The sequence below is a fragment of the Mycteria americana genome, chromosome 10 (assembly GCF_035582795.1).
Source record: "Mycteria americana isolate JAX WOST 10 ecotype Jacksonville Zoo and Gardens chromosome 10, USCA_MyAme_1.0, whole genome shotgun sequence".
In the NCBI taxonomy this organism is placed as follows: Eukaryota; Metazoa; Chordata; class Aves; order Ciconiiformes; family Ciconiidae; genus Mycteria; species Mycteria americana.
The window spans coordinates 23,093,172-23,119,929 of NC_134374.1; the positions used below are offsets into that span (position 1 = coordinate 23,093,172).

Consider the following 26,758-nt stretch of genomic DNA (forward strand, 5'->3'; position numbering starts at 1 on the left):
GGACAGTATCTTTGACACAGGAGTCTTTCATATCAAAGATTTCTGGCCAAAATAGACTGGCACTGATTATTTGTTACCAAATCATCTGGCAAGATTAGAGGTACTCTGAATACACTGACATATTTCATGATACAATTTACTGGTGAGTATATTTACAAGTTACTAAATAATCTTTATGGCTGTAAGAGCCGCCCTTTTAATTTGCTAAGGAGTTTGAAAATGTATCATACTAGGTTCTTGCTGGTTTACATTTACAAAATTGAGTGTCAGCTTCAAAGTTTTGGGAGCTCTAACAGTCGAACATGAACACATTCATTTGCAATGCTGCAGGCATAGCATTAGCTAATGAGATATTCATTAATTAAGCTGTTTACCAAAAGTAAGAAATAAAATAAGCATATTTTTACTGTTGGCTTCACAGAAAGTGCAATCAGCATTTTCAGATTGCAAGGTAGTCTCTCTTTGTGTTTGTTTTTGGCTGACTGATGACATTCCCTTGCCAATAATGTGTTACTGCTTGCTCTTTTTTCCAGAAATTGCTAGATTGAAATAATTGAAAGGCTTCTAAAAAATATTCCAGCACTCCGTCAACAGCACATGAAATACTTGGGAAATGGAATTCTCCTAATTTTATTTTATAAACTCTGTGGCTCCTACTTACCCCTTTTCCCCCAGCTGCTCTCATAGTATGCAGAGCTTAGATACAGTGGCAGATGACAAGCTAGATAATATCTATTACAAGTGATGGCAGATGAGGTGAGCTGGTACAAAGAACAATGTCTCTCATTTGAAATTTCTGCTCTTTATCTTTCTTGGAGAGATCACTCCCGTTGGCCTGGACTTGTGCATTTGATGAATGGGTCAGCAGCTAGAATCTGTATGAGCAAATGAGTAAGATGCACATCTCATCCCTCAAACCATAATGAAAATCTTTACGAGATTGGATTCATGCATTGAGATGACCTAAGAATATGTTCCTGGTTTTTTTACACATTACAATTCAGTTATCAAGTGACAGCATGAAGACAAACCAGCACCAACCATTACTGAAAGCCGGGAAAGTAACTCATACATGGGTGGTGCTACTATAAGCAGATATTTAATATTAAATGAATAAAAAAAATACATAAAACAGCAGTAAGACAAACTTTTCTCATCATATATGTTCCAATCATCTTTTTGAGGAAACATAACTGCTGACAAAATGCTAAAAAATTGAGTTTCATGGGCAGAAAAACTAAATTGCCAAAAGTTGCTCAGTCCTATAATTTTTTTCTTAATTAGCATGTAATGAGACCACAGAACTAACCTACAAGAAATATCTGTATACATCTGAGAGTAAAGGACGATATAATTTATACTTAAGTACCTGCACACATACCCAGACCTCTGTGTTGTCAGAACTGAGCATATTTACTGTAGGTAGGATCTTATTTCTCTAAACTTCACTCCTGCAACCTTTCTATGAATTATAAATTTTAGTTATAGTCACTAGTACACTCTTTACATTGAAAAAAAACCCCACAAACCATGAAGCTAGACAAAATTATAGTAAAACGTGTTTAAGATCCTTCGGATGAAGAAGTGTTCCACTGAAAAACAGATTTGTGTCAGAGACAAAACAAACCTGGGCAACAAGCAAGGCTGGCCAAGACGGAGTGAGCACACCCCTACGACGGCTGCCTCTGCGCATACACAAAGAATCTCAAAATCTGGGCAGCAGTGTGACACCGGGCTGCACCACCATCTCCCACCCCTCTCCTGTTAGAGCTGTCCTGGGAGTAACTAGTTAAATACCCCCTGAGTCAGGAGAGCCTGACTTCCCATGGACGCTATTCTTCTCTTCATGCTAACCTGTCCCAACGGAAAAGCACAGGCATGAAGCCAAACCTTGCACAGCCCGGTCTGCACACTCAAATTCTAGTTACCCTGAGGTTATCCTGAAGGATACAGAGCTCCCCTTCACACCTTGGCAAAAGGACCAATGTGGGTCTTAAAATCTTCTCTTGTTAAAGCTGTCACGTAAGTTCCCCCCAAAAAAGTTTCTGTTTTCACAAAAACGGTAGTTCAGAAATTCTTGGTCAGTTGCTCATAGAAGTGTACTACCTCTAGAAGCTGCTAGTTGATGATGTAGTGACATGAACTGAATATTATTCAGGAAAACCATTCACTTTCTTTGCTCAACCCATGTCGAGTTTGCTTGAGCTTGTGTTTCCTCAGCACGGCTATTAACTGATACAAATGATATTTAGCAGGTAGAGATTCGTTCCTTCATTCTCTCTCTTTCATGATGGAAAAAGATTGAATTTTCTTTCAATTCTTAAAAGCCAAGAATAATGATACCCTAAAGAAGGTGAAAAAGTACAACAAAAATATATATCACCTGTTACAGTCCGGACAATGAAATACAAAAATATGATGAAGAATATCCACAATCAGCACATAATTTATTGATTGCCCTTTCTCAAATGAAGGGCCATCAGCTAGTTTAAAAGTAAAATTATGTACTAAAATAACAGCAGAGAGAGATAAAAATTACGAGGGTCATGCAAGGGGGAAAAGATGTATTTTCAGCAAAGATTTTTAAATGAGATGGAGAGTCAATGAGGCAGAGAAATACAGGAATGCCCTTCTGTGCCAGCAAGAATTGCAGAAAAGCAGGTTCTTTTAGCATTAGTTGTGAAATGTTGGGTGGCAGCATGGGAAAGAAAACTAAAAAACCAAAGCAGATACTCTTGAAATAAACTGCCATAATCCTGCTTTTTAGAATTTATATTAATTACATTAGCATAATGGAAGTTGTCTGCAAGGCCAGACAAACTGGGTAGAAAAAAATGAATGACTTGCTAAAACTGTGCTATCAAGTTATATGACTGTAAACATGAGCTTAAATTGTATATAAATCATGAATTGCATCACCTAGCTCTCTCCTGAACGTACAGCTTTGAAATCCTCCTTCCCAGGGCCAATGCCGATCCCCGCCCCCACTGCTTGTAGCCGTACTCCACATCAACTTTCGTTACCCACATTACTGATGTGATTTCTCTTTCTCTGTCAGGGACCCGCACTTTCCCGGTCACTAGGTACATCTGCTACCAGCTCACTGAATTCAGGATCGAGTGAGAGAAAAAAGCAACAGGTGAAAGAAAAATGGCAAGCACTCGACCACGGAGATAAAGTTCAATGAATTTGCAGCAATAGGCAGAAAGTTTAACATAAACTGGAAAAAAAGGTCAACTTTTAATAGCACACATAAATAAACACTGGGACAATTTACCAGGGCATGGGATGAATCCTCCATCACTTGAATCTTTGAGCTGGGGCTGGATGTGCTGCTCAGATACTGATCGAGTTTAGTTAGAAGTTGCAGGCTTAACACAGGAATAGCTTGGTGAAATTTCATAGCCCAGATTACACAAGAGGCCTATACAGATTACCAGTATGATCCTCCAACACATTACAATTTACTCATGCATGCAATCCAAGAGCGATCCAGGTCCACAGGCTGCCACTTGCACTGCAGATTTACCCTACTGAGTGTAAAATTTCTTGTGGAAGAGTCAGAATCATTGCAAACGGTAAATTCCTTGGATTATGGCATAACTTCATTTTTGTGTACCGTGGATGTAAACAGGCTGTTGGCACTAAGTAATTATGGACACAGATAGTTAATTTGTTTTTTAAGTATTTTGGTGACATTTAAACTTTTTAAGAAAAGTTATTCTAATGGCCTATTGGTTTTAGTTGCATATGCCCTCTCCAAATGTATCTGTTCTTTAGAAATGTACATTTATAACACACAAGAAGAGTTGGTTACAACCTGTGTCCCTAATGGCTAGGGGTTTTTCCACATTTATCCACGACAGTTAACAGGTTTAACCATGCCTCATATGGAAATCATGTCGTGTCCTTGAGGTTATTTTAATGCACCTTGAGACTGACTACAATACTGCTGGTGAATAACCGACTGAAGAGAGTTTATGTTTCTATCCTGTACGCAGGCACGTTCTTTGTCTCTCTGCTTCATGCTTTAGGTATCTGTGCAGAGGATGTGACTAACGGCACTTATTGTCACCAGGGTGTTGAGCTGTCTGCATCGCAGTGACAGGGGCCAGCGGGAGCCACAGCAGCACTGAGGGGGTCTGCCTGTACAACCCAACAGTGATTTTGGGCGAGTGCACTGCTCATCCCTCCTGCCTGCCTGCAACAGCTCACAACCCACTCCCTGCCCTGCCCTCCACCGCGCATCCCCGGGGACGTGCCCGTGAGCACCTCCCGTGTTCCACTGCCTGCAGAAGCCCCAGCTTCCCCTGATCCAGCAGTTGCTGCCTCTTGGTGTCCTGCCAAAGCATGTTAGGATGATGCAGAATAGGATTCCTCTTCTTAAAACACAATATAATTATACTAACTCTGTCACCTCATACGTACCAACAGGGACTCCCCCTTCCTGCGCTGACTCGCCTGACTCAGCAGCTACTGAAAAGGAGAGCTCACATCACCAGAGGATTACCAACCACAGCAGCTCTTTTGGTGTTGGTTTATTTTAATCCATCAATCTGTAAGTCACAGCATTTCTGAAGTGGACGTATCTTTTGGCCATCTCCACACAACAGACGGTACACACAGCCTAGGAGGAGCCTCCTCACTCAACTCCCCATTGTAAGACGCACAAGGCAATACCCCAAGAGTCTCTCCCACAAGTCTCAGCCCTTCGGAATTACACCCTACACAGTCCACTTGAAGTGCTAAATACTAAATAAGTATTAAATCTGTCAGAGTACCGTACTCTTGCAGAACATTGTATTAATTTATATATAACCTTTCATAACGATAACCTTGCAGATATATTTGAAGAATAGGCAATGAGAATACCAAACCTCATTTTTTTAAACTATTTCTTGAATATTTTTCCCCTGAATTGTCAAATGCAATTAAACAAAAAATACAAGTTACTCAATTGTGAAATCATATTTAAATCTACGACTTTATCTGGCTATTAGAAAACCTCAGACCAAGCTGCGTTGCAGAGCAGTTGCCTAACCTGTGCAATTTGGGGCTGATTTTAATTCAGCGCAAGCTGCTGTGTTAGAACTGCTCTAAGTCTGTCCCGGCTCTGCTATGGCTCTGATAGCATGGACACAATGATTGCAATGGAAGCACAGAGGACTGCGTTAGCAAGGATGAGCAGCTGATGAGGTGGGCTAATTCAGTTCTAGGTCTATCTGGTTTGAGGATCCACAATGACCAGGCTTCAATCCTTGCCCTACAGAATTTTAAACATCACTTCACTCATACTGGAGATTTTGTATATAGAGATAATACAGATTATGGATGACTTCTATGACAGCAGGAAGAAAATCCTTTACAGACAAGAGTATTTAATTTACTTAAGATTTGTTTAACAACAAAAATGAAAAAATCCTTCCAAACTCAGAACTGTAAATTAAGTTCAAACTTGGTAGACATGATTGTTGCTAAGTACATAAATGAAGTGGGAGTGGGTAGCATAGTTTGTGTAGTTTTAGTCAGACACTAACAGTTTCTCCTAAGAGTTCTTATCATTGCTATCAGAAATAAAAAACTACCATTTCATGTATTCAGTCTACTCCTCTCTCCTATGTTTCTTCCAGTTAACAGCTCCTACCTTGTCTTATTTGATGGAAAAAACCTGAAAGAGAAACCTTAAAACAATAAATTGCCATTAGATTAAGGAGAAATTCCAGTGCTTTAAGACTTACCACAGAAAGGCTGAGGTTGGAAAGGACCTCTGAAGATCATGTAAGTCCTATCGCCCACTTTGAAAAAGGGTGACCTGGAGCAGATTGCCCAGGACAGTGTCCAGATGGGTTTTGAGTATCTGCAAGGATGGATACTCCACTCCACTGGGTGCTCCAGTGTTCAACCATCCTCACAGTTTAAAAAAAAAGCAAGCCTCCATGAAGGAAAGCAAACTACCCACCAAGAAAGAAGTGCGTACAATACAGTGGTATTTCTCAGCTCTCCTTGGGAAAACATTCCTTGCCCAAGAGCTGATCACTCAGTCAAACTAAAAATCAGTATCAAAAGTAGGTAAAACTTCCACCTGAAAAAAAGGTAATATTTTAAATAAGGAAGAACCACATTTACATAGGAAAAAAGTGTATTGGCTTTGCTAACCAGCACTAGCAGAAAAATGACAGTATGCAGAGTATCCCACCAGATCTCAGGCATGCTAAAAGCATTAATTCAGTTCTAAACATCTGCCTGTCTGTGCACTAACCCAAGAAAATTCAAATTTCTTGAAGAACATGTGGGAAAGAATAGTGTATCTGTAATTGAACTATCACTACGGTCACTGTCTTCATCTTCGTCACCAGCTCTGACACCTTTATAATGACATGAGGACACAATCCTAGAACCTTTGCTTTGTATTTTCAAAGTTAGCCTTTAAAGTAAATTCTTTCTCTGCTTCTAATAATTACCCCTCCCCCTCCAATTATAACATCAGATGTATTTGTTAGCAATTGCTGTCCAATGGAGCATGTCCCAGCAGGCATTTTATTTCTGAGAAATCCATCAAAGCCCCAGAAGGAAGTTACTCAAGTACATCGATATTGTAAACAAATGTTTTAGGTGACAGCAGAAAATCAAAACCACGCACCCCTTGTTAATAATCAATGGGTTAAAATAATGCCATATATTTCTTATTTCCAGTATCAGTATGTGTATGATTAAATAGGTCATTTAATTTCATGCACTTAAGTTAAATTGTGATTACAGTGTACTAACTTACCCTTATCTTTACTATGACATCCTTAAAGCAGTGACAATGGAAAAGCGCTAAGAACACATCATGCAAGCCAGCCAGGGAGGCTACCTGATACTCAGAAACCAAACTAAAAAAACCTGGCAATACTTAATAAGTTCGAGTTCCCTAGTGATAGACTGTCATGACTGCTCAAGAGCAAATCAAAATAACTACCAGAAAATATTATCCTGGGATTAAACAAGAAAATTTATAATAAAACATATTTCTCATATATTTGTACAGATTAACGTTTGTATATATGTTTCTGTATGTGTGTATGCATATATATATATATATATATATATGAATGTATAAAATCTGATCCTTGGTTTTAACCCCACAAAAAGACAAAAGGAAGGAAAATAGACTTCAATATAGCTGAGGTCAAAAGAGCCACACTGAATTTATGATCCCAGTATGATATTTCAGGTCAAGAGCTCCAAACTTTGTATTTCATTTGCATAACAGAGAAACTAATAAAACTGCATCCACACTGGCTCGCTCCGAAGTTGAAACAACAAGCAGACCTGTTTGTAACCTGTATCCTATGGTCTCCCCAGCGCGTTTATTAGACAGAACTTTCTGCAGCAGAATAACCCGGGTTTATGAAAGGCACACCTGGTTATTGGAACTAGGGACAGCAGCTAGACGCGCTTCTTTCGGTTGAAATTGTACCTCCAGTCTGTTTAGTAATATACATGATTGTTGCAGTTTCAAGATTTCATGTTACATCTTTAATTGCCGGCATTTAGCAGACTGCCTCTTATTATTAAGATACTGCTGACTTTTATTGTCAATGTGGCCACAGGACAAGGCTAATAATTACTAGCACCAGAAGCAGCTTGTGGTTTTATATTACATTGAGGTAAATTACACTGGAATTAGAGTGGATTACTTTTATCAAATGGGGAATAAGCTGTTAATTAACTCCCCGCTGTAGCAATCTTTTTCTGAGCTTGCAACTGTTATTAGCTCTAGATTAAACTGTTGAATTAATTTCCCACTTACTTACTATTTCAAGAGTTTTTAATTTACCTGGCAGCAGTTTTAATGGGAAATTGTATTAGTGAGCATAAATTGTTTTTGGGAAGGGTAAACAGTTTGTGATAATGTTTATTAAGTCGTTTTGTTTGAGCAAAAATATAATTGCAGTTTTAATTAGTGCATGGTTGTTGGAGTATTAGGTTTGAGATTACATTATGGCATTCTGAGAAAACAATCGCCCAGGTAATCCCAACATTTATAACTGATAGCAAATAGAAAAGCTATGTCGACACTGCTCCGACTTGTGTGTGTGTATGTGTGTGCACATGTCCATGCTCGTATGCCCATGCACACATGCACAAGCATGTTTAGAAAAGTAACAGGGTTTTTTAACACGTCATTTCCCTTTGCGGTTAGGCAAAGGCATATGGAGCACTACACTGTGCATGTGCAGACACGTGTGTATAAATGCACGAGAGAAAGATGTCAACCAAGTAGCAGAATTTTGTGTACGTTAAGTGGACACAGCTCTGGCTTTTCGTAGTTAAAATGTGAAAAGTTCAGATCTTTTAACAGGGAAAAACTTGCTTTAAATACGCTGTATTTTCTAGCCCTGCTACTGTTGTGTCAGTGGCAAGCCTAAGAGATGGCACTAAGCCATTAGAAGAAAATTTTTTAAAAGGTAACAAGAAGGCAAAACAATTAATCCACCATAATAAATTGCTATAGATGATTTACTCTGTTACTTATTGGTTGAATATATAGCAGCTCATTTACTGTAATTTGCTGTTTTCCAATGTTTGTAAAATCCTGGATGAGCCTCTTTAAAGAGAATTGTAATATACTTTTGGGTAGTAAGATATACAAACTATTTAGATTCTATAGTCTACTTATTGACTAAGATGAAGAAAATTCCAGTAGTTTGGTATGTCCTAACACATCCTACTAGGTAACAGCTCCTGCTCCAGAAGACATGGTCCTGTGCCATATCTGCTTGCCCTATGTAATGTCCTGGATAGCGAAGGGCATCACAAGCAGGACTGGGTACGCACCCTCAGGAAACATCCAAGCTCACAAATCCCTGCATGTGAAACAAGGGCAAGGGGACCGCATTCATATACCCAAATTGGAGAGTAGGGACTGATTTAAAAGAGCTTAACTCTACTTTATCCTTTCCAGCTGCAGTGTTACTGACTGTGGAAGTTACCACCCAGATGCCCATCAGGCACATATTATCAACTTCTAGATTACATTGCTGTCAGATCTGTCTGCTGTGCTACTCCTGCAGTAGCTCTGTAACTTGTTTCAAAAATAGGTTAAATTGTTAAACTAACCTGACTGAAAAGGGTTAAGAAAGGGTGCCCTGAGCAGCTCAGCCTGGAGGTATTTGGGGACAGTTGCTCTCTGCAGGGGAGCAGTAATGAGGACTGCATGAAGATAGAGCCATTAACATCTACTGACCACACCTAGAAGACAGGCTGCAACCAAGCCCATAGGCTCCCAGTCTATGAACCAGTCCCACTTCTGCCCAGCACGTAACGGAAGCTGCTGTTGCTTCTTACAAAAAAGAGCAGTACGTAGGCAGTGAAATACAGACAGTCACACTTCTGGTAAATACTCCACAAGTTGACTTCGGTGCTCTATTTCTTTTTTAAACTCTTACAAAACATATGTATTTTCTTCTAAAATTTAGAAAATATGTAAAAACAATACCAGAACCTCCCAGTTTAGGCAATACAGATTCAGATATTTAAATTCAGAAGGACATTCTTCAACTTAGCCCCATGACTGTGTCATCAAGACATGAACCCATGAGGTTCTTACGTGCCCTCAAAGTGGCCCAAAGTCAAATGGGGTGGAAATGTGATAGTAACTAATAGGAATTGACATCATGTTTCATCATTTCCTGTAAACACAGGCCACTGCAGCAAAAATTACTTTACTTTGTGCCATGACCTCAATTCTTACTGATTTTCAGGAGCCTAATGGAAGTGAATTGAAATGCCAAGACGACAATCGCAAAAAAAGTTCCTTGCCCTCACAAGGACAGCAAACTATGTGTTACAGGGCTTCTATTTTTTTACCTTGACATCTGATATGGACAGCATTCATAGATGTAAACATGCAGTAAACTACTTACACTGTTTCAAAAGACCCAGCATCATTTCAAAATGTGACTGCATGCAAAAGCCGTTTAAAACATCACACAGTGATACAAAAGGAGTTCATGAGCATCAATTATTTGGTAGCTTTAAATATATATGTGTATTGATTTACAGAATACAATAAACATCAACAGGAAATAAAAAGTTCAGATAATTCTAACTGCCGTATGAATTTCCCAATTTGTATCTTGTCATTTGGTTTAATGTAAGATCTGCTAATGGAAACCTTTTACCTATGGATTCAGAAATCTTTTTAATGCTTTGAGAAATTGGCACTAATCCACTTGAGGCCTTGCTGACACCAAGCCTTCAGATCAAGAAGGTCAGGAATCAGTTTTAATGAGTTCTAGTATTTTTTAATTCACTGTCATTAATAACAATAGGTTTTTGCTATAAACAGTTGTTCTATTTATATTAATATACTCATATGAAAATACATTGTTTATATATGAGTATCCTGGATTTACTAAATGCTGTCTTCTACATTTGTTGCTACGGTCATTTATACTTTTAAATTGATGTTAGATTTCCTGAAAATCATAAAACTTTTGGAAGTTATAGGGCAACAGAACATCATTAATACTTTATCACATTTTTCAACCGTTAGAAACAATGACTGAAAGGTAACATCTTTGATTTGTATGTCCTCTAATTAAGATATTGGGGTTGTTTTGTGATTTCTATTATACTAAATGGATTGTAGCTGTCTTCAACTTCAGAAAAAAGGAGGCACTTTTAGAGTTTGCCATCCATTAACAATCAAGATACACCAGCAGAAGTAAATAATAACTAAGCCACAGTATCGGATCAGAAATTGCAGATAACATCGCTTCAGCTCAGGGACTGGGAAAAAAACCCCAAACAGCACTCTTGCTGTTTCAAGAAGCATCCGGTACCTTTCAGAGATGCAGAAAAGGTGCTCATATTCTGCATTCTGCTTCCTCTGTGGTTTCCAGTGACTATTTGTCACAGCCCGGTTCCACCTTATCTCGTGCTGTAAAGTCCACTATGCGTAACAACAAGAATTCATTACTGCGGTGTAAGAGATACCACAAAACCCTAACAAGTGAGGAGAATCTACCTCTTTCTGCAAGTGCGATGCTCACCTCTCTCTACAGCCAGTATTACAGCACAGGCCTCCTCTGCAATGCACACACCAGCACAGTTGCACATTGTTAGTACACCCCAAAGTAAGAACTAGCATTTTCAAAAAAAACACCAAACCCCAAAAAAACCCCAAAAAACCACCAAGCCATGAGCAACCACTTCCATTTGTGATCCACTTTAACCTATAGATTCTTTGTTCCCATTCAGTTTCCTGGCCAGATAGATCACACCCCATAATTATTTGCCTACAGCTAGGAGAACCAGCAGCCGCTGGGTGCACAGCAGCAGCCCTCTCTCTGCTCTCCTGCTCCAGTCTTGCCACTACTTCCCCTGGTTGCCAATCCCCTGTATTAGCAATGTAATATAAAGTCCCCCCTTGCGAGGGGTTTGTAGGAACTAGACGGAGAAACCAATTCAGCTTAAAAGTGACCTGGCAAAAAAAAAGTTATGTGGGTCAAGCCTGTAGTCCATTTCGGCAGGTAGGCCTCCACGCTGAACTGGTGCAACTCACTGGCTATATGGCTGACAAAAGCAGTTGCTGATAATGGTTCTTTACTGGACGGAGAACTATGATCTAGCAACAGATATGGGTGTTAGCCACTATATTACAGCAGTAAACACAGCTGTAAATCATGTAATGCTAATTAACATTTGGTCTTGGTTTTTGTTTCTCTCCATCAGCACTTTTTTCCTGTACTGTGTTCGAGGTGTGGTCAATGTTAGAAACCATTAAATGTTCTTGAAAAAGTCTACAATATGCTTTTTTTAATTCAAACAGAAACATAAAAATGTTCAACTGAAGTTTATTCAATTAATTTTAGTTCTCAATTTATAAAGATTTTACTATTCATGCAAAGGAAAATGAGAATTAAGATGCAATGTGCTGACATTCAGTGTAGTTTTACAGCCTTTTTAATACAGAAGCGATTTTAAAAATAATAGGCTTAAAATAGTAAAAAACCAAAAACTAATAGTTTTGCTAAATTACCTTTTTATTACATGGTTTCAATTAGCATTCCCTCATCCTCCCACCCAACATGCAGATTGTTCTCTCTCTTCTCTGAAGGAAATTATGAGATGATAGAAGTACAGAAGATACTTTAACCAAATGTTGGAACCTCAATTGAAAACACAAGTATATAGCATTCCCAGAATGATTTGTTGCAGCAAATTCTATAAAAGTTAACAGTTCTTAAAGATGTATATAACTTATGAAGCATGTTTCTTGCATATGGTAATAGAGATTATTCTACTAAACTCATCAGTTATTACATTTAATATGCACTATGCTAAAAATTACAAACAATAAAATGCTTTCAACCTGAATGTGCTTTTTCATTTCTTTGAAGTGACTGGAAAGCTGCTGTGGTTTTAGTTAAGGTATTACTCTGTAGCATGAGGAAAATGTTATACTACAGGTGCAGAGAAGATTTAATCCACATGTCGCAAGGCTACATATGGATATAAACAATGGATTAATCCTCAGTTCCCTTCAGTTTTGACTCTCACAGGTCAGAAGAAAAATGCCCTAATTCTGAAATTGTATGGTTCCCTGTATTGTCAACACCTTTTATTTCATCTGCAGAAGGTTTTGTGAGACAGACCGTAACTGATTATAATTTCATCATCATTTATAAAACTGAAGATCACAAAATAGGTAGAAATACCCATACTGAGAGAAAGGAAAGAGGTCACTCCTGCAGACATTATAGGTGAGCACAGTACCATAAAAACCACTCAGCCCTGTCTATACTGCTATAACAGTCTGTAGACCAACCGCAACTAGACTTAAGTTAGGCAGCTCAGGTATTCAACTATGCAAGTAAACAGTGTCACAGAGATGAGACTCAAACCCTGTTCAAGAATGCTGTAAATACCTGAAATCAAATTCTAAGACGTTCTAATAAGACCGAATTTAATACATGCTTGGGTACAGAAAGTATTAATTCTCTTCCCTGACTTAACGAGCATAGCTTTTAGTGCTTGAGGTTCTGTAGTGAAAGCTCGCATTTGGAAATTCCAAATGCCTTCTCAATATCTTTTTTAATTATTCTCTTCCTAAGGCATAAATATTTTACCATAATAAAATCAGTCTTATTTCCTAAAAGATTATATTATAAGCACACTGATATATAAAACTATAGGGCTTAAGAATTCCACAAAAAATTCTGGCTGTCACTTCCTGTCCTATTTCCTCTCTTAAACAGAAAAGGACAGTTATGCTAAAGAGAACCCGGAACAAGCAAGCCTGTGACCACAATATATGCAGAACTGGGAACCCATTTACAACCAAAACCAACTTACTAAGGGACTCAAACCATGTAACTATTAAACATCTGGTTTGTTCTGTTTTTTAAGAAGAAAGGGCAGCCTAATTAGAGCAAATATCTTAAAGCTTTCTTATTTATCTATCAATAATATGCATCATTTATACTATCTTCATGTCTTATTCTCTGTGATGCCATCCCTTAAAAAGAATGTTTGTCAAATATAAAACTGTCAGGCTACAGTAGATCTCTGTTAAGACTAGCTCTCTGCTTGATACCAGATTCATTGACCTGAATCTGCTTGACATACCTAGAACACAAGCAGGTTCAATCACATTGTCCAGAACACAAAACCAAAGCCGTTAGATGAAAAAGACTTTTTTTTTTTTTTGGGGGGGGGGGGGGGGAACACCACATAGAATAGAAATCTATTGAGAGATTTATGGAAATCTACAGAGCTCAATTTAATGTGATGCTTTCTACAAACACACATACAAATCAATGGAAATTAATGTATATCTTCCTATTAAGTCAGAGCAATTTTATAGTTGTGTTTCTTACGTCTAAAAGCAGCAAATTTTAGACAGCTGTATGAAACAACAGGTAAACACAGTTTAGAACCAGAGCCAAATACAGTCATTCATTCACATGAGATATAAATAGTAGTAAACACCTTGTATTTGAAGAGTCTTGAGCTTTGCAAACTTTATCTGGGTTTCATCAGGAAAAAACAAAGTTCTTAAATCTGGAAAAAAAGAACACTATTAAAAGCACATACATGCTACTAAAACTGAATTTCATCCTTTAACAATGCAAACTTCTATTTATTGTTAAGCAGGGAAAAAGGTGACCATCACCAACACACCAAAAAAAAAAAAATCTTAAAAAAAGGTTAACAAGCAACAAAGGTTCAAACGTTTTTCAGTATGTTCATCCATGCAAGTATATGAAGTACTGTGTGTGTATAACATGGTCTCCACGTGTTCAACTCCTACGACTGTCTCCAGGTGGAAGTTTCAAGCACAGGAACGTTATGCACAGAAACGTATGTTCTCCAAGGACAGACTGCAAAGGTGCAGTGCCATAAGACTGTTTAACTCCTCTGAATGATAGCTGGGGATCAGTACAACTAAGTAAGACTCCCTGTGACAGGTAATCACAACGTGGAGCCAATATGCCGCAAACTTAGCTCAGTACTAGCCCTGTTGTGTCTGAGGCAGGTACGCTGTAAAATTTCAATGATGCCTTTAAATTCTAATGGTTTCAAGCTGCTGTAAACTTCTGCAGCAATCAAAAATAATCTGTCATGGGACTAAGGGGTATGAACATCATGTCATAGCCACTCTGCTGTTAGATTTATTGGAGGGTAAAGCATGTCATTTATGCATCAACTCACAGGAGAAAAAAGCAATCCCTATGAAGTTAATCTAATAATAGACTGGAAAGCAATGATTACTGTTTCATGTGCAGTAGCTATTTGTAGCAGTGGTTGGCCTAATTCAGCAGGCCTTGCCTGTCAGAGCTCTGGGATTAGCAAGTGTTTAGATGAAAATCTATCGGGAAACATCAAGAAATGGTTTAATGAGGAACAAAAGTCTTCATTGTTACATTTAATATTTGCTGAAACTTTTCCATTTGCACCACTACATTTTTAAAAAGCTTACTGGAAGTGACATTCCAAATAGCATACAAACGTTGAGGGACTGTAACTTTAATTAATCTACGATAGCTCTCTACAATTTCACCGTAAAAGTCTGCTCTCACTATTCTTATGCAGGCAGAATGCCCTGAAATTGAGTGCAAGATTTTTTAAAGACATGACTAATACTCATGGCATCACTGTTCTATATGCATTTTCCATCAACTAAATATTTCACATATACTGACTAATCAACCTCCTCACTCCCCACATGGTATAATCCAACTGTTGGCATCATTTTAGACAAGTGGAAGCAAGAAGACAGACATCTGATATTCCGAACCCAAACATAAAGCAAAATGGCACAATGGGGACGGGATGCCAAAAGATCCTGAGTGAGTCCCCAGACCATTCTTGTGCCAGGAGCCATGCACCTCCCTCCAGGAGGTGCCTTAAACGTTTCTCAGTTCTTAAAACAATTTATACAAAAAAAGATCTCAAATCCCTTAATTAGGTTCAAGTTCTAATGTTAAATAACCCTGGGGAAGAGGTTGCCTTTCATCTTCCTTCATCCATTAAGCAAAACTAAAACTAACTCGGGGAAGATATTTCAATTCCCTTGTACTTATAGATATTGTTCACCATAGATCAGAATGAATGCCTCAAATTGAGAAAACAATGCATTCCTATCAAAAGGAAAAATCAGAAGTTAATCGGATTAACACATACATTCATTTAACAAACACTTTTAAAAAAATGTAGTGGTGCAAGTGGAAAAGTTTCAGCAAATATTAAATGTAACAAATGAAGGCTTTTGCTCCTCATTAAACCATTTCTTGATGTTTCCTGATAGATTTTCTCTCCAATTCTCTCTCTGATAGATTTTTCACTCCAATTCTCTTTCCGATAGATTTTTCTCTCCAACAAAATTCTCAGCAAAGAACAAAAAAGAAATATAGAAAACAAGACACTGCAGTGAATATAAGACACACACAAGGGAACATTTAGCCATACCACAAGTTCTCGTTTTGTAGGCATTCAGTCATTTCCTCACCCTCTACCAGAAAATTACCTAACCAGCAGAACCCTTCTTCAGATAATCGTCAGCAACTATGAAACATCTAGATTAAAACTGTTACTACAGCCAAGTTGTCCCCTTCTCACAGGATATCATATAAAAGAGGAGACACCATGGACTAACAAATCAGACCATACATCAAGTCCCTGCTCCATCCATCACAGTCCACCTCCATGCTCTGTCCATGTCTAGCCACCAGTAAAATACCAACCCGCATCTCAGGAAGGACAGCTTTTACCGAAAGCCTTCTAAAATCAAGATGTGATCAGCTCTGTGCTATCCTCAGTAACTATTGTCATCCCAAGTACTTTTCCTGCCAAAGTTGCCACGAGTCCCTGAATTTCCCTTAATACAAATAATGCTGCAAAATGTTACGTCTTTTAAAACATTACGTCTTTTCAAAAAACGTCTTTATGAACTGTTCTCAGCTAGTCTATTTAACTGCAAAGGTAACCCGGAACTCGACATTTTTCCAAGCGAGACAGAAAGTAAAAGCATAATCACAAATGTTTACAATAGAAATCCAGTTTTACTAAGACTTCAACAAATGTATTTGTTGTGTGGGGGAATGTGATCTAGGTGCAGGAGAAAAAATTACCTAGGACTAGCACAGATCTCATGCCATTTCTTGTAAACGTGTAGAAACAGGCAAACACAGACTACTTCATCAACAGTAAATACTGACATGCTTTGAAGTCTGGACTGACAATATCAATATCAACCTACTCTATCTTATAAATTTAACTCATGAATCTTCAGAGTCACAGTTAAACGAAAATTAAGCAACATTGCATACATCTTCACTTCAGAAAAAGTTTAATTTTTAATCTGGGATTTAATGTAAAAACTAAGAGGAAGTGATTTATATTTTATTTCAACTTCTTGTTGAAGGAGTCTCGCTACAAAAGCACAGGCCAAAACTTAACACATTCAAATTACTCTAATCTTGGTAATTGATTTTAGACACACAAAGGCAACTTCTTTTATTTTATAAAATAAAAAACCTAGATAAAGTTGAAAAAATAAATTAAAAAATTAAAGATGCGGCTGAAACAATTTACTGTTTCTTGAGCACATTTTAAAAGAGATGCTTAGAGCCCCTTAGCTGGTATTTGTGAAAAATCATTTCACCGTGATATTTAACTGTCGTTCCAACTGCAATTGAATGGCATCCTACAAAATCCATTGCAAAATTTCCATTTGTTACTTCACAGGATATGTATAGAAACAGAATTTGCTGATACAGAAGATACAAGTATTGGAGTTATATTACTGGCTGTCATCTAGCAAAAATACACGAGTGACGTGAGTGATAACATTAGATGTCATAGTTCACCCATTCTTTTAAAGACCAATATGATTCTCTTGAGCTGGAAAACAGGAAAACAGAGAAAATTAGCTCACTACCAAGACCAGCTAGTTCCTCAATTAACATAGTGGCTAATCATCTTGGCCTTTAAAAATATGCAGGTAGTAAATCCTAAAACTAAGCAATACTTTAGTGAACTACTTCGATCTCCTTGTTATTTTTACTGTATCGGTACAGAAGTTCTGGAGAGATGTTACACAAATATGCATTTGGACCATTGCTGCTTCATAGATCAGAATCTGGAAAACAGAAAAATACCTGATGAATGATAAGAGAAAGAAGTAAAAACGAACAGAAAATAGCCAAGGAGATCAAAGGCCATCCTTTTGATCATACCATGTCTTTTACGATAACAATACAAACTACCCTCATCTCTGCCTACTCACAAGCCAAAACCACACCCACCCAGCCATTAGATAGCAAGGTTTGCTGTTGTCAGTACAGAACTTTGTCCAGAGAGCCAATTCCAATACAGAATGGGGACAGCCAAAGAAGCCTGGCCAACACTGGCTTTCCATACACAGGGCATGGCATGCAACAAGCATAGCCACAGGAGGAGATGTACCGGCAGGGCCTTAGGGTTTCTGTCATCAGTGGCAGAGCAACAAATCCCGGCCGTACTGCAATCCAGCCGCTCTAACACCCTCCTCCTATTTAGGGCTAAACACGAGGCCAGCCTAACCTGCTGTCTGACCATTATTCATCAAATTCCTGATCTTGATCAGCCATCCTTTGGATCCCAAGAGGTTTGTTGAACTTTCAGGGATAAGATTTACCCTCTCATCCAAACCTTTCCTAATCCTCCTCTTTTTGCAGGTGGCACAGACACTGCAGGCATGAGCACACAAAACCTACCAGAAGCGATCCTATGATTTATTGCTTCTGATTTCTATCTCTTTTGTATCACTCCTTCTCTTTATTGCCTGGAAATAAACACTAACTTGAAAGGAAAAGAAAAATGGTCACAGACCAGTCTCTAGGATGGCTCTGCTTTTCAAATCAGAAGCACGTTGCAGAGGATTTTTGTGTGGGCCATGATACTGAAATGGCTCAGCTAATTGAGGGCAACCTCAAGGTCAACACAAATTGTAGTGTAGACATAAAAGTCAAGGGCAAAAAAATAAAGAGGAAAGGCAGAGTAATATGATGCAATGAAAAATGGAGATCAAGAGAGACAAATCAGAAAGGGAAGGACATGTCCATATCAGTGGGCAAAAACCCTCTTCTCAGGATATTTTCCTATGCACAATCTACAGTGAAAACTTTCTATCGATGAACACAAGTTCTCAACAGGATTAGGACTCATGCTTAGCTAATATATAGGCCTGATAAGCTACTACAAAGAAATATTACCTGTAATTAAAAATTTTAATGAAGCAGTTCCAAAACAGGAAGGCCAAAACAATTTATGGTACATTTCCCTGACGTTTAATAGGTTTGGAAAAGAGATTCTGGTGACAAGTTTTCAGCAATCTAACCCAGCTGCAAACACAAAATAGCCTTCTGAGGCCTTATACAGACTAATCTAATACATTTCAGGAAAAAAAATTGCAATCAATATATCCATATGTCATACAAGACTACACAGAACAATTTTGTACTGGGAAATACCAAAACCACTATCTAAATGGCAAAGCCCTCCGGATTGCCATTGAAAGATGGCAAGGCTTTCTGGGTCAGCTGAATTTGAATAATAGGGTGTTCTTAGCCCAAATAACCTATTGACTTCCATATATAACAAAATAGAGAGACTCTTTCAAGTGCCTCCTAGATTTAGCAGCTGTTGCTCTGACACTGTCAGCAATGCATCCATCCTAATCACAGTATGATCCTTTCAACTTTTCTTTTTGAGGCTCTGCTTACTTCCTTCCACCCTTCAAGTCCCCTCATCTGCCCAAGATGTATGTCAGCTCAAAGCACTGTGTGAATATGAGTTAAAACAATATATCTGGTTTCTCCTGAATCATGCCTCTTTGTTTTAGCATATGATGCATATACATGTACATATTTTTGCACTTATACATATAGGAAACCTATATTTAGATGCCTACGGGGGGTGCCTTCTGGCCACTTCTGTTTTTCTGTTCTGATGCACTCTGCTGTAGCAACTCCCCTGTAACTTCCCTTGCCCATCACCACAGGCATTTTACTTTTTATTCTCATTATTCTTTTTGATTTTTCTTTGCTTGAAATAAAAGACTCCATATGTTTTGCTCTTCTTTTATTGGAAAATGTTAATGCTGCGTACCAGAGGGCACAGTCAAATGAGGGATTGCCATTTGGGCAGAATTATATACCCAGGTATTGCCTAGGGTATATCACCTGTACGAGTGCTTTAAGCACATCTCAGCTTTGTTTCTGCCAGAATTTAAGGCAATATTTTAATGCTGAAAACAATATTCAATGCTTTCCAAGGGAATATTTGTTCCGTCAAACTCTTTCAAATTAACTGGTACTTAATGGCCTACAACTCATTGCAGATACGTTTCTAGTTCTTAAAAATGAGACCCATCTGAATTACACCTGCTTTTAAAAGAAATCTCAACCATATGCACTTTTAGTTAATTTTAAATCATATTCAAGCTCTTCTCCTCATTCGAGTTCTCATCTGAAAAACTGAAATATTACTTTAACTGTATAGGTCATAGCAGAGTTGGGAGTGCCTTAAAAGGAGAGCAGTCCTCATATTTCAGCAGTAAAGCATGAGAAGGCTGCACATCTGAAACAGCTTTAGTATACTGGGTAATTCACATTCACTAACTGGATTAGCTGAAATAAGCATAATAAATGAAAGAGAATAAAATAAAAAACAATTTCACACTAAGTGAAGGCTTGACTTATAGGAAGTGGCAGCTCTGATGGCCCAAGGCATAGAATTAGTTTTACCACTCGATAATTTGACTGATTCACTCGAGTGGCCAGAAGAGGACATTTTCTGCCTGATTTCAGTGTAATCAAGTCACCTGCTCTGCGATTGCCAGGGCCAAGTCAAGTGCACTCTGCTGCACCCCGCCTGCGTGCCCTGAGTAGCAAGAACAGTGTTTTCTGCATATGTGTGCAGAACTACTGAGCTGTTAACGATAGTGAGATTTAGCTACATCTGCACATTAGTGTATTTTTGTTTGAAACCATACATGCAATATGAAAATAATCTATTCCTTTAACTCCATTATTTACACAAAGTTTGGGGCTACTGATGGGATGTTCTCTCAGTTCTGTTGCATATACCAGCAAAGATCTTATGCATGACTTTTACTTAGACAGAAGAGGTGACGGATGCAAATACAGAAAAAAGTAATTCCAAGAGACTGGAAATATAAATGACATTTTCTGCCTTAATTAGTAATGACTATGAAATTCTTTATAAACAATTACAGCAAGATTTTGTGTTAAATTTATGTAACACACTTTAAATATAATTTTCTTCCTCATATATATATTATAAAAAGATTATAATATACATGCAGAGATTTGGGAACGCGTATGAACAACCTGCATGACACAATGTCAGTTTTATTCCTGCTTTGCTGAACGGGGGTCAGACTGATAAATGCAATATGTGTGCTCATCTTCAAGCATATGACCAGTTTCACAGGTTATTATTTATAGGTAACCTTTCAAAGTAATGATTGTATACTGCATGTCAAAAGAAAAGAATTTTATATTACTGTTGAAAAGAATATTTTCTTCCCTCTATGCAAATATTAGATTGAGACTGCCCCAGTCAGGAGAGATAATCCACTTAGAAATATCATTATTATTAAAGCACATCCAATCAATATGCAAATGTGAAAAACAGTAATTAAGTATTTTATTTTTTACAATTGTGCAATGGTAAAAACAAAGTTGATATGTGTATCAAAATGATTTAACATTTATAACCAATTTTCTACTTGACATATGTTACTGTATGATTCATCCACATTTTTCAGAATCAAAGTCCATGATCTGGCAAACTAAATCTGTTAATAAAATGAAAAGGTGACCTTGCTTAATTTAATAAGTCTGTGTAGAAATACTCTTTCAACATGTTAAAGAATTACAAAAAGGTTATCATAGCTCGCTTTCATGGGAGAGTACTCTACCTTTTCCAGCTCATTTCTCAGGCTTTTACTGTAATTCATTAGATTACATAAAAACAATGTAGATCATTATATTTTAATAAAGGCTTTCCTTTCCTAATAAAATGTCTGTCATTTACATTCAGGCATGTATTATATAAAATGCTTGTCTTTCTGAAGTAAAGCTTTTCATATTCAAGTCACAGGAGGTTGCTAGCTCTAGGAATTCTTTTTCTTCACAAAGGATTTTCAGGATGAATTCAGTTTCTAGACTGAATCCTCCAGAACTCTGGTCCTACATTTATCTTTAGAACAGGTACAACATGGTAGCAGCAACGCCAGTTGCTATCAGCATGCCTCTCTGCAAACTGAAGAGGTCTCTCTCTTCAGCAAAAGGATGGTGTATAATACTATACTCATTAAGTCAGCTTGGTTTTCTTTACACCAATTAATGTTGACTGTGATAAAATAGTTTATACAATACAAATACATTTCCAGTGAAATCTTAATATGGTCCCAGTCATTTAATGAGAACGATCAGACAATGAAATCTATTTTAGTTATGCTAGCTTAAAATAAAAATGTGCGCCTCTTCAAAATGCTCAGTAAGAGATGTTTCCTTTTCATCATGAATCCTAATTTGTTGCCAGCACTTGGCATCATGTTTTATTGCTTGGGAAGGGCTGAAAGAAGAGCACATTCTTCTTGCGCAGGAGGAAACACCAACTGCAGCCGCTGTACCTTCCACGTTGCAAATGTCTGCTCCTTGGGAGATCAGCTATACAAGCAGCTTCTCCAGAAGGGATAGTGAGGCAGCCTTCATTGCTAAACCTGCTTCCCTCAATTTTCTGCACACCCATAAAAAAATGTGCCAAAACCTCTCTCAGATTACCAGGGCAGTTTTTCACTACTTTACATAGACAGAGTCAAATTGTCCCCTCCTGATCACACACAGCATTCTTTGTCTAGGTTGAACATATTTACCCTCCTGCTTTCAGCATACCAAGCTCTCCCGTCTGCAAAACCAATGCAAAGGCCAATCCAGAAATCAGCAGCAGCAAATGAAAAATTTCTACTGTTTGTTATCACTGCCTCAACTCCAGGAGAAATATTTCCAGGAGAAGGGAGAACTAGAACCAGTGTTTTGCAAATCATAGTCCTCCAACAAGCCGGATTTCCATCTATCACCTTGGACTCCAAATGCAAGCCACTGCCGTCACTCTGAGCTGCTCAGTGTGGCCAAAAAAGAAGAAATAACCATCATCTCTCAGGTGACTTCCCAGTCAGCACCCATTTCGTTAAAATTTTTTCCAACTTGTTTTCAAAACGTGTATTGCTTCTTTTCACAAACCCTAGTCCACACAAGACAGTAGAATAATGAAGATCACTAGGGCAATTAAAAGAGAGTATTGGTTTGACACGGGCACTTAGCGAGGTCACAATTTTGCAAAAGAATCCTTATAGAACATGTTCTCCAAAACACTATAGTAAAACACTTATGCAAAACACGTTTAAGCAAACAAATAATCTAATCTAAATCAACGGGATTATTTGTTTGCCTAATCTTAAAAACATACTTATTTCACTTGTTTAGGACTCCAGAGGTCTGTAGGACAAGGATCGAACCACAAGAGCTGTTAAATTACATTAAAAGTACTTAACACCTGACCAGAATTGTAACTATGGAAAGACTGGGATTTAAGTATAGTACATGCTTACTTTTTAATCCAGTGAGATTTATTCCCTATTTTTTCTGAACAATTTGCAGCAGTGCTGTTATACCAAGAATTTTGCCAAAATACAGCCTTACAAAGCTTTCCTTCAGGAAACCACACTACTCAAATCTAATATAGATCTGAATGCTGCGTTTTAAGAGAATATTATTTTTATGTAAATACAGTAGATTTCAGCATTGCAAATAGATGATGGATCAACGTTTTTCTGAAACCAGAGATGTATTATCCAGCCACTTACAATTGTACCTATTTAAACAGTTATAGATAGTTACCTCTCAAAGTCATAGGAATAAAAATTCAACTCTGTTCAGATATCTTGAGCTTAACAGGTCTTCTGAAATACTGCTGGATAAATCTAAAGTAGAGTAGAGGTATCAGTGAGGATCTATGCTCCTTGTCTCTGATGTTGTATGCCATACTATTCCAATTTCTATTGTCAGCATCAAATATGCTTCTTTTAAAATGGAGAATCATGAATAGGCCTTATGTCACCCAAGGTAACAGTCCACAATCTGAAGATGCTTGATTTGTCTACCAGGGTGTTATCACCCTACAGCACATTTGATGAGCCTTGTAACCAGCTAAATCAGGAAGTAATTCTCCATTAGCATGAATGTAAAAATTCTTCAATGACAATATAACTTCAGTGAACCCAAAAAACAGTTTCCTATATTAAAATGCAAGACTGTGCAATATGCAGTCAGTCTGGGATTCTTATACAACCACTCTTAAGGCATTTAAATACACTTGCTGTGATACTGGTTCAAGTACGGAATGGAAAACATTTCAGACTGTAACTATTTGTTCAATGTAATCATGTTATTGTAAAGGAAAATAAACCCTAACAAAAACTATTCAATTACAATAGTGTTGTTATTGCCAAAACAGTCCTCCAGAAAACAGAGAGCTGAAGATAAATCTTTCATACATCCTGATACTATTTTTCACTTTAAGACATTTCTTAATGATGACTTAAAAGAGCTAAAACAGTTTCAACGTTAGTTAAAGATAGGACAGAGAGAAGCAGACAGGTATTTTATGATCATTATAGACCTCAACGCCTTCAGACACCAGGCCAACAGAAAAGCTAGTAGGAAAGAATGTCACAGATTATAAAAACAGACAGGTGAAAACTTACTGATTTTGTTAACTCTGTGATACTTGGGCCAACTTTGGTTCCCTTCCATCTGCAAATCAACCTAAGTTCAGCATAGACCTACCCTGAGTGTCAAGACAATACAGTCTTAATTCTCTCAGTGCGACCACGTTCATTGAACTCTGTCATCTCAAAAGATATAGGAACTCAGCAGGATCAAATTTTAAAAAAAGATGTGTGCAAATGCTTAAAAATGAAAGTATATTACTGAGTTTCACACTTCTCGGACAATAATTAGTAGCTGAGGCTATGTGTAAATTAAATTTACAACAAGGTTAACCATTCAATAAATTCTCAACAGCTTTAACTATTCATTTGTCAAAAATGTAATGCCCCATCCAGATAAAGCAGACACTGAAAATGGATCCCTAAAGAAAGATAATATTAAAAGAGAAAAGGAAAGAGAGGAACCGAGTGACTCACAGTCACCAAGTATAGTTTTTAGATTACCAGAACTCTTCTGAATGGCTGTATTTTAAAGAGTAATGATATGATCCTGCATTCCTCATTCACTCAAATTCATGCTCCCTTCAGCATAGAAATTTGCTAGCATGAGATGGGGTGGTACTCAATCATGCGGCATACATGGTCTTTAATTTTAAAATCCAGTTAAATAGAAGTTCTAACATCATTTTTTATCTAAGAACATTTCATGATAAAATAAAAGAGTGAGCATGTAACTTATTTGTCAGCTTTACTGTGCAGTGGATAACTTTCCTATGTTACTCACACGAGCCTTCATTTCCCAAAGCTATATGCATTCATTATGACAGTAAAAATGAAGAGTTGCTAAAGAGATGTATGCATTTTTATTATTGTTTGAAAAAATAGATCTTTCTACAGTCCTTTGAGCTTCTGAGTGTGTGATTTGTATAAAATATTTCTCATTTTGGGGACACACCAGATGGAGTGCAGGGCACTGTGGGATATGCCATTTATCACAATGACAGTGCGTAGGTAGCACTGATCCGCTCACCACAGGGGGAAGCTAGAGCTGCAAATGTGGAGCAGCATTAAAAGCCCGACGAGTGGAGTTTGGCAACACTTGTACTACTCATTAACTTAATCATATTAATTTATTAGCCATATATATCAAAGTAATTCACTACTGAATTGTCACCAAGAACAATTTATAAACTGTTAATGTTCCCCATAGGCAGAGGAGTGTTGTGGCATCCTTAATCAGTATGTTTGCTTTTGATTAAAACTAATAATTTCTACCAAGCCAGGTAATGCCAACAATGACAAAGTCATGCATATGTTTCTCATTATAAGTGGAACTTTAAAATGACATCTATGACAACTGAAAAAAAAAAAGGATAATCGTAAACAGTGAAATGAGCCACAGAAATAGGATGTAAACATAGAAAAATGTTCAGTTAAGTGTGCTGAGAAAGGAAAGGGTTCCCTTAACACTACAATCATCTGCTCCCTGCTCTCGGAGGCTCCAGGACTCCTGCCAGCAGCTGCGAGCCACAGCAGCCCTACATCAAACACCCCAAGAGGTGAAATCGGTCAATAGACGTTCTGTAAAACGACCCTGAGTGAATGCTTATTCTTCAAATAACAGCTCTTTCTTGGAAGCAGGCTTTACAATACAGACAGGCAAACCTTCAGAGCCTGCTTTTGGCAACCCCAGTCTCTGAGCCAATGCTACACATGGAGCAGATTCGCTGCCTCCAGCCCCACTGCGCCCCTCCATAAGGGAACGTCCTTGCTGCTCCTGCGGCCCTGCTCTTCTGACCCTGAACACATCTTACAGTTCCTCAGCCAGGAGAGGCTGGTGGGCACTGCAGCAGCACCAGTCTCAGATGGAAATAAGGAGATGATCCATGGGGTCGATGGCACCAGGGAGTTCCCACAGGCAGCTCTGAGCACCAGCAGAGCTGTGCTGGCTGACCGCATGCCCACCTCGATCAACAGCAACTGCATACCAAAGACCTTGAAAGCCTCTAGTCTCATTCATTTCTCTAACAAGGATATACGAAATTAAAGTCCCCTAAAGACTGCAGCAAATACTGTTTTATCCTCTCTTTTCTGCAGAAAGACTAAGTGGCTGCTGCTATCACTGCTAAATTGAAGTAATACATGAAGTTATCATACTCCTGTGAGCTAACTCTATTTATTTGAGTCCCTCAATGATGTGACTTAGTATAGCTATTAAAATATTAATTTCACTAAAATATTAATTACATGAAACTATTCGGTTCACGACAGCTTCTCTTAACTATTAATAAGACAAAACTATACTGAAAAAGTATGCGTATGTGCAAACAGGTCAATATTTTAATTATTACATTCTTAAAAACTCTACACAACAGCTAATGAGACAGTGCCTATTTTAACTGTTTGTTTATGAAATAAAAACGGATCGCTTCAAGGGAGGTGAAACTAATGTAGCTGATAATG

The 26,758-nt window shown here is 37.9% G+C and overlaps 1 protein-coding gene across 3 annotated transcripts in view; it reads right to left on the minus strand.

Annotated features, from left to right (window-relative positions):
* Positions 1 to 26,758, minus strand: part of DACH2 (dachshund family transcription factor 2) — a 315,443-nt gene that overhangs the window by 120,076 nt on the left and 168,609 nt on the right. For 2 of the 3 annotated variants that reach the window (XM_075513257.1, XM_075513256.1), the window contains exon 3: positions 13,984 to 14,055. The exons of the other annotated variant lie outside the window; for it this stretch is intronic. In XM_075513257.1, coding sequence (XP_075369372.1) covers positions 13,984 to 14,055 — 72 coding nt within the window. The remainder of the gene's footprint in view (positions 1 to 13,983; positions 14,056 to 26,758) is intronic. 3 annotated transcript variants of the gene reach the window in all.